The sequence below is a fragment of the Ammodytes marinus genome (assembly GCF_949987685.1).
Source record: "Ammodytes marinus genome assembly, chromosome: 1".
Taxonomy (NCBI): domain Eukaryota; kingdom Metazoa; phylum Chordata; class Actinopteri; order Uranoscopiformes; family Ammodytidae; genus Ammodytes; species Ammodytes marinus.
Genome location: NC_137230.1, coordinates 20,482,288 through 20,501,037, shown reverse-complemented (window position 1 = coordinate 20,501,037; position 18,750 = coordinate 20,482,288). Strand labels below are relative to the sequence as shown.

The window sequence follows — 18,750 nt, the reverse complement described above, 5'->3', positions numbered from 1 at the left end:
CATACAACAGAACAAATAGTTGGAAATAAGGCCTGCAGTGGTGGAATGTCACGGCACATGTCATATACTCATCTCTGCTGTACTAAAGAAGACATTTTAAGGAACAGAAGGAACTGATTACATTGCATAATTACAAATACATTTATTTAATGGCTATATTCCACACAATATAACATGTGTTAATCATATGCATCATGTTGTTTATGTTTTCTTGTACATAATATATACGAGAAAACCTACACAAAAACAATACTTCTGAAAATCGGAATACGTTCGCCAACACTGATCGCAAGATACCTTTCATTTTAAACTATTACCGTACTGTGCAATCAAATTATACCTACCCCAAAGCACTGCAGCAAGACCCTCTTTTTATCAAAGTTGTTCTCCCTCTCGAGATAGCGAACCACGGCTGCTAACACATTCAGCCTTATGTTCTGTGTGACATGCAGCGAGGTGTTCTGGACCTCCTCTAGGGCCAACAGGATGACCACAGTGGTGCTGACTGCCTGCTCCAACACTGTGACCACAGGTGACGTCATCAGATGCTCCAGCTTGGTATTCAGACTCTGCACCCAGCAGTGCACAATGGTGTGTAGGGCCATATTTTGACTGGCCCCTGGTCGGCAGGCAGAGGTGAGCTCAGCTGAGCAGGTCCAGTTGAACTGCCTCGCCAAAGTTCTGGCCAGGCAGACATCAGGCTCTACAGTGGTGGTGGTGATGTTGTTGTTGGTAATAGTAGTGGTGGTATAGTTGGTGTAAGTGTTACACATGCTGCCCACCCACATGAGTGACGGCTCTTGGGACAGCAAGAAGAGAAGGCCATGATTTGGGCAGATAGAGGACACAAAATTGGCCTGGTCATGCTCCCAACAGAGAGTGAGGAGTGCTGCGTCTGGGAGAGATATGATCCAGCTGGAGTACTGGCACTGCTCAGCGGGGATGAATCCAGTTGGGCCTCCTCCTCCCTCTCCCCCTCCTTCACCAGGGGAAACACCTGGGTTTGAATGGTTGGCACAGTGCTGGATTAACCAGGTGTTGTCCTGATTCGCCAACAGGTTCTGGAGGACTGTGTCATTGGCACAGACTTTGGAGGTGAAGTTAAGTGGGTCGATCTCAGCGCAGAGTGCTAGCTCAGTCATGTCCACGATGACGGGACGGGTCCACTCAGAATACTTGCACACCTAAAGTATAGAAAATTGTGAATACAATCAGCAGAATACAAATTCTGTAAAATCATATTTAACTTCGTTTTTTTTTTCTGATAGTGTTGTCCATCTAGTGATTAATACTTTAATTTTTTTATGGTCCTATGACCGAAATATTTATTTTTTCTACAAAATGAGACTTGAAATGTGTCATGCATATAAGTTTATTACAAGTTCAAATCAGCACTCAACCACCTTACAAATCTAAAGTTAATTAATCAAAATGCAGTTAAGAATGCAAGATCACACATACACCCTTCATGAAAATGTAGAGGGATTTATTGACATATGGCAGCCTGACTTGGACGTTGTGGACCCGTCTGGTCTGACCTTTGCCCTGTAATATTGGAGATTAATGCAATGTGAATATACATGTCCATATGGTGGTGTATATGTTTGTTTGTTTTGTTTTTCGCATTATTTCTTTTTTATCTTGATTTTGATGTCTTGTCCCCTGATGTTTTTGTGTTTTGTTAAAGCAAGCAAAAAAAATTTAAAATGTGATTCTGTATATATATTCAGAACTTAATGTGATTATTGCCAGAACCTTCAATAAAAAAAACTAAGAAAATGAAAAAAAAAATGCAAGATCATCCTAATTTTCTAAATCAATTGCAACACATGTGCACAATCCCAAAGTTAATCTCAGGGAAATTGAGTTAGTTATAAGCACCTGAGCATAACTCGTCTGAAAAAAAATTATTCACCATTTTGTAAATAGGGTGGAAAATATCAGGTCCCAAATCCAGCCTGAACCTTGCATTCTTTCCATCTTCCATATCAATTCGGCTTTTTTGTTTTACCCAGTTTCACCCCATTACAAGGCTTTCAGGATACAGTCTCCCATATGAGTACATCCTCTATAAATCTTTAGATATAATTCCCTCTAAGCTGCTCAAGGACAACTTCTCCACAGTAAGCCCAATTATTCTCGCAATTTTTCTTTTGAGTTTTGGACCACATCATAGCAAAGAGACAGCACTTATTATGGCCACTAATGACCTTCTGCTAAATGCAGACAAAGGAGAATGCTCCATTTGAGTTATTTTAAAGCTTTTAGTAATGTCTGATATGTGCTTTGATTTATACTGTTTGTATTAATCTGTTATTTTATGTTTGTAATTCCTCTGTGCCTCTGGATACACAGATCCATTTCATACAGATAAAATACCCACCTGTGGTGGCATTGAAGTTCCGTCCATTCCCTCTTTGTCTGTGCAGACTGATGCCAGCCATTTGTTCAGAGGGTCTTGTAACAGATTTTCAAGCATAGGCGCCCTGCAGCAGACGTTCTTCTGGAAACCAGGCTTATCATGCTGCCAACAGAGGCCGACCACTGTATCGTCCACCTGCCGTTCTCCCCAAGAACTGTAGTCGCACCAGCCCGCGATGTCGAAGGCCTCCTGGGTCGGCTCGGGAAATGGGCTGAGAGACGCCCTGCAGTGACTCTCAAGCCAGGCGTTTGCCTCATTACGCAGCAGGCTGTTGAGAAAAGTAACGTTGGTGCAAACCTCTCTGGTAAAACCAATATGATCGAGTCGGATGCACTGTGACAAAACATCAGTGGTAATTTGCATCACATCATGCCACTCGGAGTAATGGCAGGCAACAGGCGTGAATGGATCCACGTCGGGGAATGTTGGTTGAAGAGGCACACTTGTGCAGTTGGGCAAGAATTGCACATTTTCAGGGTTGGAAAATAAAAGCATGAAGAAGCCGGTGTGTTCACAGATGAGTTGGGTCAGTCTGGGCCTGTCCAAGCTCATGCAGAACTCTAGTAGGGAAGGGTCCAGCAGGCCTGGTTGGCCGATCCACTGCTCATAGACGCAGAACTGACTCACCATGTACCCAAGGTCTGCAGTGGAGTTTGCACAGTATCCATACAACCAGCTGTTCCTCTGGTCTGAGAGCAGCTTCCTCATCAACGAGCCATTGTTACACACCTGCTGCACAAACTCCTCACGTACATTATCACTGCACAGCGAGACCAGACCGGCGTCCACCGCCTCGCTTCCTAACCAGGCGTTGTAGACACAGGCCAGCTGGTTGAGGCTGGAGGCTTCTCTGGCTACTCGCTGAGGTACATGATGAGGGGATGAAGGGGTGTCTGAAGGGGAGGGCTGTATGTGCTGAAGGCTACAGTCAGCCGACCTGCCGACGAGGGGAGACACCACTGCTTGAATAACATAACACATGTTGCTCCACATGTGCTCTATCTCATCAGGGCTGAGGGGGCTGATCGCCTGGCAGAAGGTGAGCACAGATGTAGAGTACGCCACCCTTGAACCAGAGAAGATGTCAGCGCAAATTGTGTCATTGAGCCGGGCCAGATTGTCGCGATCACACTTTAGCAGGATGTTGTGGTCGTTGACAGGGTCGTCTTTTGCCTCTGAGACGCTGCGTTGGAAGGGCACACTGGGAGGATTCTGGCACTCTGGCCCTGGATAGGTGCACAGAGGCTGTTCTGGAGGCAGGAAGATCTCCAGGAGGATGTCAATGACGGAGCTGCCAAAGGACCAGCTCACGTTGTGGTTTATTCCCCTAGGATTAAATCATTTTTACAGATTATTTCAACAGCATCATAATAAATTATCCTACAATGCATACAGACTTCACAAGAAACATGGAGTGAGATGATAAGTAATGGATACCTATGGAATTTCCTGAACACACAAAAGTTATGTTTATTCACATCATGTGTATGCTTGAGGTATCATGTATGTGAGTTTCCGTCCTGCCTTACCACATAATGAGCTGCTTGAGATCCCCTGGCAAACAAGTGGGAAAACAATTTAAATCAGCATAAAGAATTAGTTATACAGCGTTTACTAGTACAGTTTTCAAAATTACTATGGCACTAAACAACTGTTTTATATTTATGGAGAACAATGCTTTACCTTGGTCGCAGGTGTCTTTTCCCTCTAAAGATGGTATTCTAATTCCAAACTGTAAAGCTATTTTGATGTAGTCCATCGGTATTTGGAGGAAAGTTGCAAAGAATGTTGAGACATATGTCACAGCTACGTCCAGAAGGCCACTCACAGCACTTAACACATTGCGAGAAAGAGGGAGACTAGACAGTACATTTATAAACGTCTGCTGAAAACCATTGGACTCTGCCGGAGATGGTTGATCAGTCCTGAGGTAGGCCCTCAGGAAGCTGCTGCTCGACCCTCCGTCAGCATTCAGTGTAGGGCATGTCTGAGACCTCATCGCCGACACAAACACCAGCAGGGGCTGTGCTAGCTCCATAGACACAGTCTTTGTTAGTTCTGCCTGCAGTCCACAGTCCTGCCTCCCAGACAGAATACAAACTAAAGTCTGGGGAAGGTCCTCCAGGAATCTATCACTCAGCAGTGGTTGTAGGACACTGAGCAAGTTGGTCACAGTAGCATAATAGGGGTTCAGTGCAAAACCCTCTGCTGCCGAAGAGAAGTCGAAGCCCCGGGCATTGTCGTTTTCATCTGACAAGGAGTGGATTTGATTAATAAGCATCTGAATGCCTTCCTCCAATTTGGTGGCCTCACCGGGAGTCTGTCCAGTCTTCCTTTTTATTAACGTGGGCTGAGAATACACTTGTTTGACATCACATATGATCCCTGGAGATACAAGGAAGAAGAAAAGAAAAGAAAACAGGCAATTATGAATTTCTTTTAGTCGACTCCAACGTAACAAGCGTGAGAAACGTTATCACCGCTTTGCTGTCACAACATATCAAAAGATTGTGGGATGCTGATTTTGATTTTGAACCTTGATTCAAGTCATTCCCATTCAGTTTGAAATTTATTTTGGAGACATTTTTGTTTTGAATTACAGGCTTCATTGCCTACTCATGTGGGAACTATAGGCTACATGAAAGAGACGCATATAAATTGTAGCCTAACTATTCCAACAAGCAAGTATTTGTCATAATCAAGACTTAAAAACACGTTATTAACAGTTTATGCTTAGGCTACTCGATATTAGCTGTGCTTATTAAATCATTATTGACATAAAGCCAAGTGGAAAAGCATATGGCCCTACCACTTAGACAAATCATGCTCTGTGGTTTTGAACTAAGCCTTAATTCCTTATTTTGTAGCCTACTTACCAAATAGGATGCTCACGATGCAGGCTGCTGGCGTCGACAGCATTGTAAAATGTCCAGATATCAAAAGCAACCAGGCAACCACTGCAGCTAATAATAAGAATACTAAATCCACTTTGTTTTATCCTGTTAAGTAGAGATATTCAGAGCCGGGCTGAGAACACGCTTCATATTGGTTCACTGTATGCAGCCGGTCAGTCAAAAGACAAACACCAAAAATTCAAGAAGCTGCCGTTCATCTGTTCTCCTCCTCGTGGTGCTGATCCTCGTTACATGCCGCTGTGCTCAACAGACTGATGGCTCCTCACCTGCTTCGCGTCCACCTGCAAGTCGACACCTAGGCTACTTAGAAATCGCGTAATTAAGGCCACCGGTGAAGGGAAAAAAACTGGGTGCGAAATGAAGGCTGTGAAACGCAGAAGGGATTTCGGCAACAAACCCGGCAGCCGCTGCTGAATTATTAACGGCGTGTGTTGATTAACGTCGTGCGTGTGAAACCCGAGTCCTGTCCATGGTCTTGAGAGGAACCAGGAGACAGCAGACTGACTGCTGGAGGATTTACACCACGTCTGCTGCAAAGACAACTTCAAACCGGCTTACTATAAACTATAGGAACCTGACGCTGCTGTAGTGCATAAAGTCATGTGTAAACCAATTAATTATAACACTATCTTGACATGGTTTATTTTAATGTGGCTTCCTTCATTGTTTAAGATGCTTCCAAGTTACATAGGTAAGGGTGGCTTTTCTATTGGCCTATGTGACAAACGTAAATGTAGGCTATTTTTTTTTTAAATTAAACCCCCTTTAAAACTCCATTGAAATAGAAAATGTTATCTAATTTGAGAAAGTTAACTAAATCATTAATAATGGCAAATTGCAATGTAAACTACGAGTTACCATAACTGGCTGGAGAATAACGAAGCCTATAGTATAGGCCTACTGAAGATCACTGCCTACAAAAAGTCATAAGTAGCGTGTCCCTATTATTTTAGTCAAAGATTAGGAAACAGATTCATTGCTACAACTATTTCCCAGTATACATGTGTGAGCATAGTAACTGCATAAGTACACTATAAAACTCAGTTTCACCCAGGAATTGTTTACCATCTTGAGCTTCATCACAGTCGAGAGAAATAAAAACAAAGGGCATGCAAGAGGTTTAACTTTAAAACTTTGTTTCAGAAATTCAATGTAACTGTATATACACTTTACAATAGCATATAGCCATGACGGCCAACAAAGATGATTTTAAACATTTTTAAATACATCTTCAGCACAAATAGCAAGTCTTGCAATGGCTTTACGGATATTGAAAAAAGAAAATCATAAAACACAATTGCTCTTTTCTGCAGAAAAAGTGCCATGATTAGAATTTAATTCAGGACTTTCCCACAAAGCAAGCTGTATTCTCTACATGCTAAGTTTAACAGTTCAGTAACATTGCGCTAAACTAAACATACAGATATTTGTAAGAAAAAAAACACTCCATTTGAAGTAAAGTTAAATCTTCATTAATACATTTAAAAAGTAGATATGACATGCCTTTTGAAATCAAGAATACAAAAGATTTTTTTCCTTACTTTAAAGGATTTTTTTTTTTTAAACATGAAAGCTGCATGTATTGTACGACACTCGGTGTACAATAAACTGGTTAATGCACATAAAAAATGAGCTGGATGACAAGTATCAAATGCCTCCCACACCGACCCTTCAGAAACAAGCCCTGACTGATAATTCTACATCGTCACGGCCCGCTGAGGAAACGAGCACGGGTGGGCTACATCACACACACTCGAGGCGAAGCTTGCACACTAAAACGCTGGCAGTCGGGATGGTGAGGTCACGATAGGGGGAGAGTAGGGGAGGGGTCTACAGTCAGTTTCCTCTCCTTTGCACACTGTTCTTGCCTCCTCTACAACAAAGCGCTTCCTCCACAACCATTTGTTCAAATTGATGAGAGAGAACACAACAATGATTTCAGGAAAGACACTTGAGACCTCGCCCCATGTACAATTTACATTCATAGTCTGGACATGTGTACTCCTGACATTGCATCTCGAGTACACACACCGTTGTGCCCTGTAACAATTTTTCTTGAATACAATACAAACTCATTCTAATTTGTGGAGCACGACCAACTTCTGGTGGAAAAAATAAAAAAGGCAAAGACAGATAAAAACACTCTGAACAGAATCTGCGTTAAGGAGGCAGCAGGGATTGTTTGGGCAAATTTACTCATCGGGGGAAAGGAGGGGTACAACTGAGTGGAATCACAGTTCACAACACATACAGCACATGGAGAGAGACAAAAAGTTACGGGAAAGGGTGGGTGTCTCCAGGTTTCAGTATCTGCAGAGCTTTGAGGTCTGATTGTCTTTTCCATCTAATCATGTGTTTTTGTCTAATAATTTTTTGGGGTGGGGGAGCACTAGAGGAGGAACTATAAGAGGATTCATATGGCACTGTACAGGCAACCCAGGCACATCCAAAGGCCCAAGTTTGCTTGAAAATGAAATGCACTTTGATTAAAACCGAACAAGAACTGAAAAAAGTTCAACAATGCATGCCAAATTGTCAATTCGAGTAAACTCTTGAGGGGTTGGCCATTGACAGAACACAGCCTTGTATGACTGATGGGCATTTGAGCTTTACGTCTTCACCTCCCGCTTTAGGCTTGTAAGGAACCTAAAATACATCTATGTTACTGCCTTCCGTTAGTCTCACTTTAAAACAACAGTGGAGCAAAAAAGTCAGTTTGGCTAAAGTGTCCAGGCGGACATTGGGCAGATACACATTCATATAGTTACCATTCTTAAACAATGTTTTAAACTGCGCTAAAAAAATAAAAATCGAAAGAACAAACCGCTAACAAGTACAAAGTATGAAACAGACAGGTAGAGGAGCAGCCGACAAGGCTGACCGTTAAAACAGTATGTTGCTGGTGCCAGATATGGCTGGTAGAGGGTCTGGCCATAGATTTTCTACCATGGGTAGAGTTCATGACACACTGGCAGAGATGTGCTACATTAGTCATAATGCTACTGACATAGCCATCAAAGTACAACTAAAAGAAACAGAGATCTGATTTAGCCAGAATACTTGATTAAGAGTTCAAAGACAATAGTGATTATAGACAAATGACAAATCAAATACTATTATTAAGGAAAGGTTAACGCTGACACACATCACTTTGAAAATGAATGCCCTCAAACCTTAATGTCAGATTTACAGGTAAGGTGATTCTTAATCCTAACATTTAATTAAAGAGCCATGTTGTGTCCACAGTGAAGCCAACGCATTGATTTAAACCTCTATTTGTTAGAATGAGAACAAACTACAAGTCCTGGATTAATTCCTCCCTCCGTCATCCACTTTCTCCTAATAGGAATAAAGGCTTACAATAAAACTTACATGACCCCTTTTAAAATACCATATCTTACAAAAAGAAGTAAAACATTTTGAAACGCTATATTTTTTCCTCTTATTTTTTTTTAAACAATGACACACCAGTTTTACCAGAAAAAAACTGCAACCAACAATAGAAACTTGACTCAGCTACAGAGGAATGCATATGATTTTAAAAAGGCTACACATTTTAGGTTTGCCAAACACAAAATCAGTGTGTGTGTGTTTGTGGCTAGGAGTAAACAAACACACACATGCACAGATTGATTTACAGGCCAGTTGTTCTTGTTGAAAAAAGGTCTGTAGTCACAGAGTGTTTGTTACTCGTCAGTGTCAACAGCGTGAGCACCACGGTCGGGATGGAGTCCCTCTTTACCGCTAAACCAGCACCAAGACTTCAGAATTTAGTGTGGAGACGATATCCGGCTCCACAGCTGGAGAGAGTCAGTCAAAAAGAGGCGTTTATCTGGGCTTTGTTCATAGTGTGTGAAATTCCATCTATACATTTTAGATATTTAGAAAATGTCACCCAGATCTTTAAAAATGTTTTTCTTTAAAGTTTTTTTTAAAAAGCAATGTGTGTTTAAAAAAAAAGAAAAAATTAAAAAAGGCTAAAATTTTAACAGTAATGGCAATGTTGTAGTTTGTAATCCAAAGAGGGGCTTTTTACACGCGTGTTGTGTTCAGTCTTTTCTTGTCGTCCCGTTCTGAGACTGCGGTTGAGTTCAATCAGGGGGCAACAGGTCATGAAGCCGGAACCTCTCCCGAACGTGCGGCCGCACATCCTCATTCTGAGAAGAGGGGAGAACCACCACAGACGGGGAGAGAGTAGAGAATGAATTTGAGCACTTTTACTTAAACAATTACATACTTGCTTTGTTTAGGTCATTCTGTACTTCTTCTTTGTAAACTGCACACCTGTGGTGCAGGTAGTGTATCGCAAATATGAAAAAACTTCAGGAGGCATTTAGTGATGCATTTTGATTTTACTTAGACATCCAAGATGGACAAGTGCAAGCATAAGCAGTAGTGCGCCCACTTCTCATTCTGTTCTTAGAAAGTTTATTAACAGTTTTGTGTCGACTTAGCCAGTCAAAGAATGGAGTCATTATGGCCCTAGCCGTACCTGCACAAAGGGACAATATATTTGTCATACTCCTGGAAGGACTGGCATAGATGTCTGTATGCACTCTAACCCTACTTGTTGTGTTTTTTGCGTATTGTCTGTGCTTTTGTGTGTATTTTATATGGGCCCGAGTCTGGTATAAAGTGTATCTATCTGTTGGAATATATCCTATGATTGCTTTTGAAGAGTAGGACATCTTACCATCTCAACCAACTTCTCCAGGAAGGGCACAAGCTTCAACAGCTCATTGTCATTCTTGTCCATGAACCAGCTCTCTATGGGAATCCCATTGGACAACTGTAGGGAGTAAGAAAATGTAATTAAATAATGCTGTCATTTGTAATCACGAGTTAAAAGTCTTTGTATTGTGCCTTTGCTATGTAAAGAGAGAACTGAAATCAAAACTCCAAATCCTATTTTGAAAAAAAATCTCAAAATAATTAACATCAGGATTTTCCCACAAAGTATAATAGCAAAGCCGACTGAAATAACAAATGGCTCAACTTGTGTCAAAATAAATTACTAAACTAACGAATTACAGTATTAAGCTTCAGGGAAAAGTGCAGGTTGCAAAGATTAATCAACCATGTCATACATTAGCTTCATGGTAATTATTCAGAGTAGCACATGGTGATGTCAGAAAAATTAAAGAAAAAAATAGTGTGTGTTTTACAAAAGGACAGACAGGCTGAAAATGTGTTTGTCTTCATCACTTGAGCACACATTTGACCTAATATAAACTGCATTCGGTTGAAATTATATTAAACTTTGTTAGTAGCTGAACTTCTATAAAAGCTCCATGTGTTTTGCTTCTGTGACTTAACAGTCGCTCTTTTTAAAATTTTCTAAAACACAATTGTTTTAGTGGACTTTGGTGACTCAATACTGACGCTTGTCGGTATACACACACACACACACGCACGCACACAATCTCCAGTGCTATATTCTGTTCACCTGATATGCAAAGGCTTGTGGTGAATTGTCGATGATGATGGTCTTTGACAGGTCTCTGCCCAAGATGTTGAGGTCCTTGATGTAGTTTCCCTGGACACAGACACAATGCTCGCGGAACAGCCTGTGTCTACAGTTACAGAAATGAAAGAAGGAGGAGAGTAAAATCAATCAGTGACAGGTCAGAGCAATCAATAATTCAGAAAAACCACAACACTGACACCTCACTGCCAACACCAGTTCTGCACACACACACACGCCTTGAAATCTTGCAGGTTGGACTCAGCTCTTTTGTGGTGCATTAATGACCGAGAAACACAAAAGCACGTCGTACCTCACTAGTTGCTTTTTAGGATCCAAGATGTTGAGCAGTTTGTCTGCATAGACCTTTTTAGAGGCTGTGAAAAGGATGATCTAACAAAAAAAAGGGAGAAAATAAAAAAAGGTCAGGAGGAGTTTTCAAATCCGATGCGATTATTATCAAACAATTATTAAACATTAACAGCAGAAGCCAGGTTATATTTACCTCATAGATTTGAGACATGCGTTCCAGAAACTCTCTAAAGAACGGCCTCAGGCGCACATATACCTGCACATGACAACAAACCACTCGTAAGCAAATGTGTAATGCTCAACACTTACATGTTGACTGGATTTCATCACAATGAGAGAGTAGAAATGCTTGACAACTAGGGCTGTCAAATTAACGCGTTAATTTCGATTAATTAATCACAGAAAAATTAACGCGATTAAAAAAAATTAACGTAGATTAATCGCACTTCTATAGTGCCCTTTGACCCGGTGCAAAAGTGGTGCGGAGCTGCACCTGTAGCTTTTATATGTCCATGTTGCCGGGCCGGGCGCGCGGGTAAAAGGGAGAAATGTAAAGAGTGAAGCAGGGGAAAGGGGCCGACTCGAGGGCTCTATGGACGGTTTATGGGATGCTTCGGCAAATAAACATGAAGGTAGGAAGACATCTTACTTAATTCTCCGCAGTGTCCGTGCATTATTGATTTAGTGGGTGCAACAATGTAGGCTAGGTTCAAAACAGTAGGTCTATCTCTCAATCTTCCTCCAATTTTGTTTGCTAGCTGTCTCGCATTTAAACGAGTGTGTGTGTGTGTCAATATTTTTGCCTATGAGTAGGCTACGAAATGGTGGCAGTGCAGCGCTGTCTGTTGTGGGAGATGGAAAGTCGTCATTTATTCAGCTTGTTTTTTTGAGAAAATTCGGCGCTAGTTCATGTATAAAGCTGGCTGAGGGGAGGAGACAGAAGTTACAAGAAACGGAGAGCGAGCGAGAGAGAGAGAGAGAAACAAACAGTAGTAGGCTATACAGCTGTTTATAAACAGGTATAAAAGTGTCATATAAGTATGCGATTAATTTAGATTAATTAATCACATAGCCTGTAATTGATTAGATTAATTTTTTTAATCGCTTGACAGCCCTATTGACAACACATTTCTTAATGCAGGTAGGACTTTACCCCCCTCTAGTGGCATAAGGAAATAAACAGGACAGCATTGCCTACCTGGTAAATAACATCTTGGAAGAGCACAGGGAAGGTAAGTGCTGCATCTTCTAGCTCATTTAAACTGCAGTGAACCAACGTTTCATCCTGATGAACAGAGAAAAAAAACAAGGAAACCTTTCTCAATCTGATGACATATTTCAAAATATATAAATAAAAAAACAAAATCAATGAAAAGAATGCAAACTAATTGTGAACTATAACTGACCAGGTCTAGGACCAGAGAGAATTCAGGTGTGCTGCGTGTCTTCAGTGGCAAGGCTGGCTTACGGGTGAGCTGCTCTTCAGTCAGTGGAGGGACGTGTTTAATGAAGAAATACCTAAAGATCAAAACATCACATATACTTTGAGTAAGTAAAAATTCATTAAAAAACAATAGTCAAAGCAATTACAAATATAGATCAGCTAGTAATAACACTGTATTCAGTACAATGATTAACCAATCAGAACATCCCGATTTGCTGTTAACACAGGAACAAGAGGCAGTTGTCAATGACAACAGCCAGAAGGACAGCTAATTATACGCAAGTGTCCAAAACCATTTTTAACCAATATTTCTTTCCTGTACCAAGATACTGATTGGTACCGTCTCTCACTAAACCTGTGGCAATGGTACATATGGTCCAACAAGCAAACCAATGTTAAATTATAATAATATTATAAGCGAATGGTTTGGGGAGTGATTGATTTGCTTCGCAGCGGAGAACACACTCACAAATATCGCACAGTCATGTAAATGACATCGTGGGAAGCCAATATCGTCATCGTGATGAAAATTCGATATATTGTGCAGCCCTACCACTTCCTTTACAAATAGTTTTATTTTGGGTTAAACTCCGTTCAGTGGGGTCTGGCTTTAGGGACTTGGCAATTTACTTACGGGTCAAAGACTTCCCAGTCTTCCTCATACGTCGCCTCTTGTGGCACTGCGGCAGGAGGAGAGTCCACATACGTCATATCTGGACTTGAACCTGGAGCTTGGACCGCAAGAAGAACAAGATGAGAAACAGAAGGCCAAAATAGGTACTTCTTACATACATTAAAAGTTCATCGTGAAGTTAACCTCTTGATAATTCACTATCAGTATGCAATATCTACCTGTGAGGGGTGGAAGGTCAGGATCAGCCTCCAGCTCTCCCTCCACCACTGTGGGAGACACCTCTGGCATGTGTGGTGGAGGTCGCAGAGGTGGCAGCTGTGATACACTAGAGTAGAAGTTAGTGGGGGCACACACTTCCTGTGTGGAGGTGGCTGTGCTGGTGGGGCTTTCCACAGCTTGCTCCATTTCCAGCTGCTTGACTATCTCTTCAGCTTCCAATGCCTGGTCTGGTGAGTCTGAACCAGAAGAGGCTTAAAAAAAACAAATTCAAAAGAAATGTTTGAGCTAAGCATCAATCCTGACAATAAAAGACACACATTACCACCATGATATAAACAAAATGCACAACACACTCTGTAATATTGTGGTGAAATCCAAAACAGGCTACTTAGGGGTCTCCTTACCATTTTTAGCAGGTGAGAAGAAGTTAAAAACGGGGGAGAAGATGGTCCCAAGAAGAGTGGTTCTGGGAGGGCTGGCGCCCACATCAACCACTGTCGTCTCCTCCAGACTTCCATTGGGTTTCTCCTTACTCCTGTCATGATTGGTGGCCTCTGCAGAGTAAAAGAAACAGGGTTTTACAGAGTTAAAAGAGAGACCAGTGGGAAATAAAGACTAGTTGTTGAGTGGAGTGCCACTCACGTCCATTGAGGGAGCCTCTCCTGCCAGCCCTGCCGACAGTTTTGCGAGGGGTGTTGGCGTTAGGGGTAGAGGTGATCAGGTTGTTGTCCCCATCACAGTGGAGGCGTGTCTTCTTGGCTGGGCTCTCCTGCTGCACGAGTTTGGAATATTTGTAATTAACAGTCAAATATATTGTGGGAAAAAAATGGAAAAAGCAAAAACTCTGATGTTGGGCTCCCTCAGATGAAACAGACAACGGTTAGAGAAATGCAAAAAAGAAAAAGTAGGAAAACTTTTTAAGTCAACCAGTGGATGATTAAAAACTTTGACTGACCAAAGAAAACAATCTGTAAGTTAGCATCACTTTGTTAGTGCGCTTTGCTGCCATGTCTACAAATCAGCCAATTGGTACATGGCAATGGAACCAAGAGTTCTGTTTTTTCCACCGATTGCATCATAGCACTGAGATTCACTAGACAATGACATACATTGCACACTATGAACTGCCCCAAAATGTATTAAACATATTACAATCACAGTTTTTATTCCCAACTTCAATGGCATGAGTGAGTGACAATGAACATGAAGATCACTTAACAGTGTTTTTAACTCAGCTTCTTAAGGAGCAGGCAAAACAAAATAAAGACATTATCTTACAGCATGTTCTCCTAAATTAAAATGTAATAAGTAAATGCAAAGAGGACAATGAAGTAACAATATAATAAAGTATATTTCCAGACAAAACGCTTCTTAACCAAAGTTGCCTTTCCACTTGTTACTACCTCCTGTCCCTGCACACCAACTCTATGAGCCAGAAGCTAAAATTAGAAGCGAGTCCGAGTTCTCAGACAAGCTGCTGCATTCCACCAGTCATTTCTTGGGAAACATGACACTCTGCATCAAGAATCACTGTATTTAACCCACCGACCTGAAGAGCACAGTCCTGAACACAGTTTTTAAAGAACAGCGAGGTGTCAAAAAAGCTAGAAACCTCTGTTGACGAAACATACTGAGGAGGAGGAGAGGAGGAGGAGGAAAACTTCAGGAACAATATTTAAACGCAGCCATAAGTGGCACCATATTCATATTTGCACTGCACTCTTTGTATAGGTAGTTTACCTTGACAGCGTTTCCTCTGATGAACTTCTTGATAGTGGAGAACAATCCCCTGGCTTCGGTAGGTGCAGTGTCCTCTTCTACTTCTGAATGCCGCCGCTTGGTACGAGACGGGCGGCTGGCCAGACTGGGGATCGGCTGCTGCTGAGACGCCTTACGCATTCTCAGCCTCATCGTTTGAGCAGTCACATGTAAGGCTGTTGTAGAAAGTCAAGACACAAGGAAAGATGACGGAAAAGAAACGCGAGAGAGGAAATCATTTACAGTCAAGGAAACACATTTGATAAGACAATGGATAAGTCTGTGGGGTGTATCTGTCTGTTGTGGGGTGATACTGGTGCGTTTTCTGCCAACATCTGGATGCATTCAAGATCCCATTTCACTTACATCACAGTGGATCGCAGCAGCCACAGCTGGCTTTACTTCCATTTGTACAGTAACAAAAAAAAAAAAAAAAACATTGCCCAAGAGTCAGGGCCTGATTTTACTCTACACAACCCTCCCTATTATTAGCCATGACCATACATGATAAATGTTTCAGTAAAGAAAAGAAAATATAACTATATAAAAAACATTTTTTAAAGGACAAAGGTTTTGGCTGAATTTCAACTGAAAGTGTACTTATCTGAAGAAAACATACTTCATATTCTCTATAAAAGTTGAATGGTCTTAATAGGTCAGTGTTGTCCTTGCGAATGCACTGGAAAAACGAATAAAAAACTATTCTCAGTGAACATGAATCGTCAGACGTACGCTTACGTAAAAGCAACTGGCTTGAAATGTGTCTGGACATATCCACACCCTAGGGACCCTAGATGTACACTGTACATCTCACATACTGTTAATGTCCTCGGCTACATCTGCTTTAAATTTACACAGGGGTGTATCCAAGAACACAGCAGAGGTATACGATACGTACATGGTAACATGAGTGCAGGCCTGACCATGAATTAACATGAAAGTGAGTTTATGCGTCATAGACTCACTGATTTAACAATGCACACACCAAAACTGTTTTGATTTCAAGTAATTGGAAACCGTTAGCTACACATGAACGTCTATGGTGAAAGATTTGACTTGCGTTGAAAACGACAAAACAATTTCTCAATATTGCAATGATGATATGAATGAATTAAATGGAGAGCGAAACTTTACCCAAAACAATTAGGAAATAAATATCCAAACATGGACACTCACTGCACTTAATAAATAAAAGGTATATATAAAGTAACTATGGTGAGATTTTACTTCTGCAGTTCAGTGCTTTTGCTGCTGATGTTTTTTGTGAATCACTTTGAGTTGCCTTTGTGTACAAAATATGCTATTTTATAAAACTGCCTGCAAATTGAAATTATTCCTGACTTTGCGTTGAGTGATTTACTTTTGTAAGTCACATATGGACATTTTTACAGATTATTACCAGGATAACACTACTACATACTGCCCATTACTTGTACATAATGCAAGCACCACAGGATGTACAACTCGGCACGTTTTTCTTGTTGCTGAATAAAAATAAATAAAAATCAGGTGCCTTTTATAATTGTTGTGTCCTCAAACCTCGCCATGGCTCGCAAGGCTGCTGAGCAAAATCACAAATGCTAAACATCCACCTTTCAAAGCAGGAGTCCACTCACCAAGGATCATGCACATAGCTAGAGACGAGCAAGTGAGCGGGAAATAAGAACATGCATACACACTAGCCATGGGAGCACAGCGGAAAAACAAACGAGGCCCTGCAGACAACCCGTCCACTCTGCAACAATCACTACGAGGCTAAGGGAAGCTAAATGGCTAATGCATATCATCATAACTGATTACATGATTGTTTTAGGCAGGTGGCTGCTTCAGCTGTTCCCAAACAACGTTTGTAAAAAGTTACACCAATTAATCACGACTATGAAGCGTTGCCGCTAATAACGCAGCTTGCTAGATTGAGCTAACGCTACATGAACGATTTAGATAAGGTCGTGTGTTACAGGTGTGTTGAACATGTCTTTGTACAAGTAGTTTCTTTTAGCGGTGTCAGACTAAAGAAGTATCACATTTAAGTTAAACGTTAGACAACGATTGTTTTTCTGTATCAGAGTTTGCAAATGGAAACGTTAGCGTTTCACTCACCGTTAGCAAAAGATTGCATGGTGGTTGAGCAAAATAGCGTTAAAAGTATGAACTAAAGTGATAAAAACTTTAGTTAGCTAGTCGCCGTTACGTTTGCTGAGGGGTTTTACTTGAGTGTCTTCTCCATTTGAGAACAAATCGTTAACGTTTACGTTGTTTTTCAGTGAAACGCGTTTGACATCGTTAATCACAACAGATAGCTGACACTGTCAGGTTATTTAAATTATCCGATTAGCCAGTCAATGTAATCTTAGACGATCAATGCAGCTGATGTGATTAACTTAATAAATTGAGGTAAACGAACAGGTATGACTAAATCGCCATTGGAAGGAAATAATATGGAAAAGACGGTGTATGCTAATGTTAGCCAATAGCCATTGTAAACCAAGCAAAGTTGTGTTGAGGAATGCCGTTAGCCTCAATGAAAGCTAGCGTTGCAAAACTTAAACTTACATCGTTTAACAATCACTAGTCATACTTTTAATAAGATAGACGAATGGACTGGGTTTGAATAGTATTCTAGCGAGTATATTATGAGTGGCTTGGTTGGAATTAGTAGAACGAAGCTAAAAGAAATGTTAGCAAATACGCCGAGTCGACCAGGAATTAGCCAGATCCGGGGGGGAAGGCCGTGTTTTGGCTATGTGACTTAGCTTAGCACAGTTAGCTCAGCGTTAACCCTACCCAGTCTTATTGGGGGGGAAACTGCTTTCAAAATCAGATTAGGAAGGAAAATATGTTTCTTGTCGGGAACCAACATAACGTAAACCGCAAGACAAATTATGACAAATGCACAGGCAATATTTGGTTTACGCTGTCGACTTACTTGACTGTGATCCGCAATATCTGGAGATAACGACTCAAGACCGATTCACCATTACGACGGAGGCAGAAGTTGTTTTCGTGATCTTCTCTTGAATTTTTCCCACTGTGAATCTTCTTAAGGGCCGTCTCTGAAATGACACATCGTTGTTTTACTAGGCGCCATTTCCCGCCTCTGCTCAGTCTCTCCAAGGCAGATACCCGTATGGGACACAGACACACCCCCTTACCTCTCAAAAACACCAGCCTCAATCTGCAGCGAAAACTAACACTTGCCCTTTTTCTTCTCTCTGCTTTGATATGATAGGGGCTGATTCCTTTTACAAGCAAGAACTACCTGCAGGGTTCTTAATAAAGGCAATGAATAATTTCATAAAATTAAGGTACTAACCCATTCATGCATGCATTTCAACAAACTGTCAGGATATTTTCCTCTTTATGTATGAAAAAAGTACTCATTTTTTAATACACATTTTCCACGGTTCACTTTTTCAACTGAAGTCATGTGTTCGACAAATAAAATGTATGAAAAATTAAATACAAATATAATTTACAATTGTAATTCCCTGTGGTGATACCATCTAAATCAATGCATATGCAACAGCTTTTTAAGTAGGGGAACACTAGTGATGACTATGCATGAAAGGGTTCAAATGTCTC

General features: G+C 41.1%; 1 protein-coding gene across 1 annotated transcript; it reads right to left on the bottom strand.

Moving 5' to 3' along the window:
* Nucleotides 1-6,462: 6,462 nt before the first annotated feature.
* Nucleotides 6,463-18,256, bottom strand: ctdspl2b (CTD (carboxy-terminal domain, RNA polymerase II, polypeptide A) small phosphatase like 2b). Its single transcript, XM_080027916.1, has 13 exons — nt 18,095-18,256; nt 15,151-15,344; nt 14,053-14,182; nt 13,815-13,964; nt 13,410-13,661; nt 13,192-13,288; nt 12,520-12,631; nt 12,312-12,398; nt 11,307-11,369; nt 11,115-11,194; nt 10,784-10,910; nt 10,031-10,126; nt 6,463-9,494 (listed from the first exon to the last, which is right to left on the bottom strand). The coding sequence occupies exons 2-13, from the start codon at nt 15,319-15,321 to the stop codon at nt 9,429-9,431; spliced, it is 1,431 nt and encodes a 476-aa protein (XP_079884042.1). The 5' UTR covers nt 15,322-15,344; nt 18,095-18,256; the 3' UTR covers nt 6,463-9,428.
* Nucleotides 18,257-18,750: the final 494 nt, after the last annotated feature.